The 9,616-nt window shown below is 39.3% G+C and overlaps 1 protein-coding gene across 1 annotated transcript; it reads right to left on the bottom strand.

Moving 5' to 3' along the window:
* Positions 1-5,323: 5,323 nt before the first annotated feature.
* LOC117137487 (BTB/POZ domain-containing adapter for CUL3-mediated RhoA degradation protein 3) lies at positions 5,324-6,559 on the bottom strand. The gene is made up of 2 exons (XM_033298967.1): positions 6,197-6,559; positions 5,324-6,147 (listed from the first exon to the last, which is right to left on the bottom strand). The coding sequence occupies exons 1-2, from the start codon at positions 6,375-6,377 to the stop codon at positions 5,423-5,425; spliced, it is 906 nt and encodes a 301-aa protein (XP_033154858.1). The 5' UTR covers positions 6,378-6,559; the 3' UTR covers positions 5,324-5,422.
* Between the last annotated feature and the right edge of the window lie 3,057 nt (positions 6,560-9,616).

Genomic DNA, 9,616 nt, shown 5'->3' on the forward strand with positions numbered 1-9,616 from the left:
ATCCTCGGAATGCGTTAGCAGGAAGCAACGGATGACTTCAGAGTCAACGTGGAGTATCATCGAGTGCCAAGCAGCGTCCTGAGTGGAGATTGAGCTGAAGAGGGAATTTTTGCGGCCTTACTGCAACAGAATGTAAGGCCGCGGAGAATCTGTTGGTCAGACAGGCACAACTGCAGTCGTTTCCCGACGTGATAAGGTCGGCGGAAACTAGAATACTGTCACACGGGCACAGGCTTACAGAAATGATTGTGCGACATTTCCAAGCCAGGATGAAGCATCAGAAAGTGGCTACAATTGCAGAGATCCGGACGAGATTCTCGGTCACGAAGATGAGGCGTGTGATGCGGAGAGTCATCTCATCGTGCAACGTGTGCAAGTTGCAGCGAGCGCGGCCGATGCCGCCGAAAATGGGACCCCATCCGAAAGACAGACTGGATGCGGGTGGATCGCCATTCAAATATACCGGATTGGACTACTTTGGGCCGCTGTTGGTGAATGTGTCCCGTCACAAGGAGAAGAGACAACGGCAACAACTTCGTGGGAGCTGCCCAAGGAGGGTTCTACGAAAAAGCAGTGGAGGAGGTGGGTCCTGGAGTATCTGCCTACGCTTGCTCGGCGCGAGAAGTGGTGGCAAAGAACTCAGCCCATCCACCAGGGTGATGCGATGCCTTGCCTCAACGAGAGTTGTACAAGGGACTTTGTAAATCGTGTTCATCGTGTCTCATGTTTTCATTGCGCACATTTAGGATTCACACAAATCGGGCAAGCTGTACAGTAAGCGAAACGCGAGCTAATCGACACCTATTGTTGCTTCGATCTGTTTTAGCTTCTTTTGTATTATTGTGTTTTCCATAATGATAAGAGTTTTGAATTCTTTTTGAAGATATGAGAGCGACTCATCTGCTTAAAACAAAGCCTTAATGGGAAGGTCTGCGCTGCTGCTGAGGAGAGCAACAGAGCGGATGCGTTCTATATTAGTTCTTATATTCTATAAATAAAGGGAGAGCCAAAAAATACACTTTGAGCTTCGTGGCTGATTTCGGCGGCAATATTCCCCCACACCCCTAAATTCCGCTCTATTCGGGCGTGCTTATCGCCATAGATGCTGACGCAACTTTGGCTACGGGTCTTCGCATGACTCAATCGGGTGAACGTACTGCTACTTACTGTACAAGGCCATCATTCGCTAGAATGACATTCTCGACCATGTCCTTGGGCCAGCAGTTATGTGGCATTTTCTATGATCAAGACTACGTCAGCGACCGATAGGGGTGGTCGATTGGTGAACCATTTCCTTCGTCGAGCTAGGTCTGGTACATATTCATAAACCCAGCGTTGAATTTTCAATAAATTTGGTCAAATGATGCTCCCACTTCATTGTAATCGATTTTCTGTGTTTCTTCAAAAATGATCTTCTCCTCTGCCTTAAAATTGTTTCCGTTATTTGGGGAACGTTTGGCCAGGCGCTCTTATTCATTCCTTTGGCAGGATTTGCATGACAACATGGTTCAACATGACTCTATGTCTCTAGAATCTGTATGCTTAATAGAAAGTTGAGTTCTAGCTCTTATAGCTCCTGAGATATCGACGTTTATAAGGCCAAACAGACGGACAGGCGGACGGGCAGGGCCAGATCGACTCGGCTATTGACCCTGATCAAGAAAATATACATATACTTTATATGGTCGGAAACGATTACTTCTGCATGTTATGATACATACTTTTCAAAGAATATATATATATATCCTCTTTTATTCTACGAGTAAGTTGAAAAAATATAATATAAATATTAGTAAGATCTTACTATTTGTTAAAAAAGGAATAATTGGTTGGTTTACGATATTACATATTATATGATAAAGTCTATTGCAGTCAGAAAATAATACTCTGTAAGGGTCATTCAACTCATAGCTAGGTCTATGATTTTAGATTATGGGTATGTAGTTTTCAATGAATCTGCTTGAAGCAGAGAAGTTTAGCCGACTAACCAAGTCGGGACTATCAACTTCACTATGAATGAGCTTTCAAATAAAGACTGTTCCAGACATCGTTCTACGTTTAGATAGGGAAGGTAAATAGGTAATTATGGTCCAAAATAACACCAAGATGATCAACCCGTGTTATTATGAATAAAAATTCTGCCAAAATGCCAAGAAATATTCTTATACTGGATGCATCGCTTGCGTACACGCGAATGTGTTATTACTAATGAAAGGTCGTTAATTAATAGGGTACAAAGGTGCGGATCAATGTGGCTCCCTAATGGGACACTTGATGTGACTCGGTAAATATAAGAAAGTCAATTTTTAAAGAGGACTTGTTGTGTCCCCCCATTCAGAAACCCCAAAATTAAATTTAAAAGATCCGTAAATTCGTTACTGAAACACATGTAGATGACACTTCTTTGAAAATTATTTTTAGGGTCGTTTTGACGGAGGAAGTAAGTTCCAAAAGGTTGTCTGCGTTTCATAAAACCGTGCTTATATTATTGAACTACGAAGATGCTGCAAATGAGGATTGATAACATTTTCAAAAATCAAAATCCGACAATTTGGAGATTTCTCTGTAATTTCTTGCATCCAATTTGTTACCTTTTTAGCCTATCTTAGCAACATTTGAGGATTTGCTGCGATTGACAGCTGATTAGCTGTGGAGTCCTATTGATCAATAGACTGTGTGTGCGGGGCGTTCCCCTTAGGCTGCCTACCACCAGCGGCTATTCAACGGCGAAACTTACACGAAAACGAGATCATCAGCTCGACGAAATCTATGTTAAATCTTTTGATCAGTCCTTTAATGCCACCTTTAGTTTCGCGCCTGAACCTCACCTAGGCAAGCATCACAACAATATTTTAGATTTGGCCCTTAGCTAGGTCATCACTTGTTCGGTCCCTAAATCCGGCGCACATAGTGTACACCATTTTATCACATAGTCAATATTTGGCTGCTCAGGCTTTATAACCAAGCGGCAGTTTTTTCCATTTCGGACCAAAGTGGCAAACGAGCTGTTCAATGTACAACAGTCTGACTGCTTAGAATTTTAGATTTTGTGTGGGGGAGCGGGTTTCACAGTGCAGTTAATGTGCATGCAAAAACAACACCAAACAGCACGGTGGACGACGTACATAAGAGAGAGTAAACAAAACCCAAAGGCAGAAATGTAAAATTTTTTGTTAATTTGCTCAATATTGTAGCGAATTGTTTCTTACTCGCTACGGAGTCTTACTCCTTCGTCGGGTTTCCATCGTTGTCCTGCGTCCTCCTTGACAGCACGAATGAGCTTAGGAAGTTATGGTGGCGGGGTGTACCATCTGTTAGGTCAAGCCAACGCTCTTCCCAGAATCACCATGTCCGACCAACGACACCACTGTCCCTTCTGACCACGCAAAGTCCTCGTATTCTTTTGTGTCCTTGCTCGACTGCCTCACTTGCATAAACCGTCCTTGTACCGAGGTTCCCGGTACAAACTGACTGGTTATGCGAAGCCTCTTGTCTAACGGACTTACGTATTCTTACTCCCTTTCTCGTTCATCACAGGCTGCTCGGTCTTAATTGCGTTTTCTAGCTCACTGAATACTGACTGCCCACGCCTTTGGACTCTGTTCCGACTCTACTATCCTCGTGCAAGTATGGCTCCTCGCGTGTTCTGACTGTTCACGGTATTCACGGTGCGTCATCTTTGTGCTCGTCCGAAGACCGACATCTGTGCCCTTGGCCGGCTCGAGTCCGGTACCATCAGTTCACGATCTCTCCGCTTCGCCGGATCACATCTCAAGAGATTCACTCGGGAAGCGAACGAAATCGGTCGAAATCTTCAACGACAACCAGAGCACACAACAGCTGCTAAAAGGTTTCAGCTTCCATCTAAAGAGTGGTGATATAACCGTGACTACATGCCGACAAAGAAGTTGTCCGATGATGATGAGTAGGAAGTAGCAAGCACAATAATTGGTTATTACGAGTATTCATTTATATGTATAGAAGGTTGATATTCAGCATACAGATTCTAGAGACAAAGAATCAGCGCAAGTTTGTTGACCCATGTTGCCACGTCCACTCTAACGCCCACAAGCCGAACAAAACTGCCACAGCATTTTTCGAAATGTTTCATAATTTTTAAGCAAATTTCTATCGATTTGAAAAAACCCTTTGGAAAATTTTTAAAATTTGCAACTGCAGCACTAAATATAATCTGCCTTGAAATATAAATAAATGCGATGCTTTTTCATATAGCATTAGAGGTGCCGAATCATCAATGTTTACAGAGATCGATGGTTCGTTTTTTTAATATTTTTTTTATTTACACTAATAAATAAGAAAATACATTGTATTTTTAAGTGAACTTAAGTTGTGATACAGTTTAAATGTGATAGGATTTCTTAGCTGAATGTTTGTAGGCACACTGTTTTTCGCCATCGCAATGCTGGAAATTATCCGGGAAAAATTGGAATTTTCTTTGTTGTGCGAAAGTCCGGGGTTACACTGCAATGAGCTAGAGTTAAGTTAGTTTTAACTGTTATAAGAACGATTTCTTACAGAATAAAAAGAGCCTACTACCACAAATTAGTTTTCTCCTTTTTCTTCGGGATCCAGGGTGGAGTATCCGTTTAAGGCATTTATATATTATTGAATTCAATTAATTAGAAATTGAAAAAAATCAACAAATAATAATATTACAAACTGAAATACAATGCGATTTCTTTTCATATGCATAATCTTAAACTTGTAATAGGAATTTAAAAATCAGTGAGATCTGTTTCAACAGTCGCATCTTAAATATATCCTATTTATATAAGATATATGTATAGATAGATATATATATATATATTGATATATATATTTATATATATGACCACAAGCTAACAATTGAAATTGAGTTAATTACATCAGTTGCACAAATTTTAGTGCATACCTTTGGTGTTGTAGCTCTTCTTGTTGTTCTTCAAATAGTGATGAACCTAAAATCATCGATAGTCTTATATAAACATCGATGTTTTTGAAAATTTAAAAAACATCGTTTTCAAAACGTGATATTTAGTTTTGAACTGTAGAGGTTTTAAAGCAGTAGTCAAAATTTGATATTAAAGATACTTTTCGGACAGAATCGCGCTTATGCAACCCATTGTTAGGTGTACAGTGTAAAGATAATGTCATTTCTAGTTAATATGCTCGGGACTATCAACTTTACCACTGGTCAAAGGATCGTTCTACGGTTGGCTAGGGAAGGTAAGCTTATTAACTGTTAATACCATGGATACCATTTCTTCTTAACAGGATAATCCAAAAAACAATTTCATTTTAACTGCACCTATAACTGACCACACCGCAGAAATATTACGTTTTATTAAGAAAAGAAAACATATATATATTTTTCAATCGTTTATAAAAACAATGTCAATCATATGTAATAAATTTTTGTAAATCAGGACGGATTATTACGCTTGTTAGATCGTAATCGCGCTAGTCCAGTGCGTTCTTCTTCCTCATCGCTTGTATACTGATTAATGCTGGTTCCACTAGCACTTCCTACTCGTGCCGAAGACGTTGCCTGCATGAGCTCTTGGTCTGGTGCATTGCGGTTTTCATAAAGCAAGACTTGTAGCGTTTCTTCGTAAATACGAGCTTCCGGAAATTCCACTTTAGTATGCTTTCTGTCAGTCGCATAAACTATTGAAGTGCAACAGACTTCAGCTACTTTTTTTCCATGTCCGTAAAATGACCAGCAGCAGATTTCACTGGGTCCAATTACATCTTTAATGAACAAAATTCGTTCATTAAAGCGCAACGAAAGCTTATCAAATAGTTCAATATTTTTTAATAAGTTGTCGTCTGATGTACTTGTGTACGAATACTTGTTATTCTGGCGCTGAACCACAAGAATAACAGCCGGCTTTAAAGAAACGCTTAATAAAAGCTGTTCTTCCTTTTGTGAAGTTATAAGTGGAATGCGGCAAATTGGCTTTGGCTCCTGATGCGCATATAGTGCCCGTTCACAAGAAATAGCTAACTCGGTAATGCAGTAGTATTTGGCTTCGGCAAGCAATTCTGCAATTTCCTTGTTAGTTTCGGGTAACGGAACAGTGCCATCTCTTAAAAAATTAAGAATGATGCCAAAATGATTTCCACAGCGATCGATTAAAATCCATCCTAGAATTTTGTTTATTAATATTTTTCCGTAAAAGAACATACAACAAACCTTCCGAATCAGTCAGGACTTCCATTCTGCCACTAAACATTGCGCTCAGCATTGTGTCATTATTTTTTGTCAGTGTTCCAATTGTGGTATAGTATAAATGACCACCAACATTTAGTTTTAAATATTGGGAGGAATGACCTTTTAATAAACTTTTGTGATCACTTGACATTGATTCCGACATTTATACTTTTTGTTCTCTAGCTTTCGGGGTTCAGCTACTGCATTCAGATGACTTGCTTAGTCGGTCATAATTCTCATGCTTTAATGATTAACAAGTTAGAATTGTATTTTGCCTTCACTTTAGTGTACTAAAGGTGCTTAATGTATGTATTTATTGTTATGGTTAGCTGAAAAGTTTGAGAAAATATCGATATAGAACCCAACCATCGATTTCAATTAATAATTTAAGGGACTGTGCGGACAAGAGTGCGCCTGTACCAGATAGTACACCAAATACCAACGTGATTTTTAATATGCATACCGGCCATAGTTTTGCAGAAAAATAGAAAAATCATAACAGTGCCAAATTTTGGCGCTATTTTTTTTTTTTTAGCTGTAATCAAATTTTGAGAAGTTGCATATTGAAGTAATTTTGAATGAATGACAATAAGAATAGCTATTCATTTTATGTTGCATACCTGAGATTTTAAGATATGATGCTACAAGTAAGATCACATTTCAGCCCATCTGATAAAGTTAAGCTCAATTTTATTAAAATAAGTGTGATATGTATTTATGACCGTCCCATGTTCAATATTTTTGCCATTAATTACTATGGGAACCGGTGCGAGAGGAAGATGAGCGCAACTCACGCTCTCCCGATTAATCTAACATAAGCAGAGAGACGAGCGATCGGGCTGGAGAGAGAGAGGCAGTCGATCAATGGAGTTGAATGCGAACACACGTATTAGAATAACCATTGTAAACTAATAATAAATAATAAAACCAACTGTGAAATAAAGTGTATTGAAACGAAGACTAAACTACTGAATTATTACATTGGCGACGAGGTAAAAAAAAAAACAACAACTTATAAATTAATTAAAATAAGAAAAATTCAGTGCAAACCGGCATATGCTGAAATTAGCACGCAACAGTCCCGTTAGTTTGTTCTTTTCGTTCCCTGGCGTTCTTCGTATATATACATATATACATATGTACATACAAATGTGGTATCGAACGCGCGAACGAATACAAATAGACAAATGAATGCAAGGGAGAAATAACATGTAAATTAACTTTAAAAAAAAAATGTTTAGCGCAAATCTGTGATGGCAAAATTGTCACACAATAATTCGATAATTTTTTTTTTCCTCGCTCACTCTCGTTGTTCGTATATACATATGAACGCCCGGGCAAATGCACGCTGACGAACTAATGTGATGAAGAGAAGAAAGAATGAAGGAAAAGAAATAAAATATAAGAATGCTCGCAGGCATTTCAGTTATGGCATCTCGTATGTAAAAAAAAAAAAAAACACAACAACAATAAAAGAATGAAAAATAAAAGGAAAGAGAAAACAACTGACAAATTACAGTGACAGTGTCAAGAGACACAGATTTTATTATTGTTCTATCTGACTTGGGTCAGGGGCTGTACTAAATGTACAAGCCGAGTAAATAATTTTAAGCTGACTTAAGTCAGGGGCTGTGCTAGATGTACGAGCCGAACAAATAATTATAAGCTGATTTAAGTCAGGGGCTGTACTAAAGGTACGAGTCGAATAATTAGATATGAGCTGATTTGGATCAGGGGCTGTACTAAAGTATCAGTCGATAGGTATGCACATGTATATGTATACCACGGTATATTCCTTGAAAACTATATGTAACTAATTACGATCTGACTAAGTCAGAGGCAGTTGGCCAAAAATGTTAAAGCAAAATTTATTTTCAGTCGACCTACAAGCAATGGCAGAGAGCGTAATCAGGCCGTTTCTTTGCGAGACGATTGAGAAGTCCCTGTTGCGTGTGGAATGGGAGAAATGGCTTAGAGCTTTCGAAATATATGTGCAAGCTGAGGAGATCATCAGTTCACCATCCCGGAAAAGAAACAAACTGTTACATCTTGGCGGCCCTCAGCTACAAACGGTAGCATTTTCACTGCCCGGAGCCGTGATAACGGAAACGGCGGCTGGAGACCAGACCGACATATTTCAGACGTTAGTCGATAAGTTGAATGCGTTTTTCTCGCCGAAACAGAACTCAAGCTTCGAGAGACATCTATTTAGGAACCTTTCTCCTGCAGAGGGGGAGACATTTGCGAAATTTGTATTGAGGCTGAGGTACCAAATTCAAAAATGCGATTTTAGATCCACTAAAGCCGAAATCGAGGAGATCTGTTTAAAGGATAAAATCATCGATAGCTGCGCCAACATAAGCCTAAAACGGAAACTTTTGGAAAAAGAGTACAATTTATAGGAGATAATAAATCTCTGCCAAATGGAGGAAAACAATCACTACTGGGCAAGGAAACGGCGATAAAGCTACAAGTATTACGACTCGGTTTGGGAGTCCACAGTATAGAGAGCGTATCTCCATTTCCAAAATGGAAAGGATTGCCAGTTAAACTATCCATTGACCCAGACATCAAACCAGTTCAACAACCGATGAGGCGGATTCCAAAAGCGTTGGAAGAGAAAGTTATTGGAAAACTGGAGGAAGCGTTAGCCCTCGATATCATTGAACCAGTAATGGGACATTCTCAATGGATCTCACCAATGGTCATGACATTCAAAGAAAACGGGGATCTCCGCATCTGTATGAACATGAGACTAGCCAATAAAGCAATTTTAAGGGAGAACTATCCATTGCCTATCTTCGAAACGTTTATGACCAAACTGAGAGGAGCGAAATATTTTTCTCGTCTGGATCTCAAATATGCATATAATCGATTAGAATTGGACGAGGCTAGCAGAGCTATAACAACTTTCATAATTCCTCGTGGGTTGTTCCGGTATAAGCGATTGATGTTCGGGGTTAACTCTGCACCCGAAATTTTTCAAAGAAGACTGGAGGAGCTACTGGCACCGTGCCGAAATGTCCTGAATTATATCGATGATATCATCATATTCGGAACCAATGAAAATGACCATGATAACGCCGTAAAAGAAATAAAGGATATATTGGAGAAAAACAATGTCCTCTTGAATGTGGAGAAATGCATTTGGAAGACGGATAAAGTTAAATTTCTTGGGCATATCCTGTCAGACAGAGGAATTGAAGTTGGTCCGGAAAAAGTATCCACAATCCTTTCATTCAGAAGTCCCAAAAATAAGGAGGAGGTCCGCAGTTTTCTGGGCCTTGTCACTTATGTTGGCAAATTCATATTCATTTAGCCGACCGTACAGAACCATTAAGACGTTTGCTAAGAAAGGATTGCAGATTTAATTGGGATAAAAATGAGGAAAAAGCATACGAG

Source organism: Drosophila mauritiana, chromosome 2R (assembly GCF_004382145.1).
Source record: "Drosophila mauritiana strain mau12 chromosome 2R, ASM438214v1, whole genome shotgun sequence".
NCBI lineage: Eukaryota > Metazoa > Arthropoda > Insecta > Diptera > Drosophilidae > Drosophila > Drosophila mauritiana.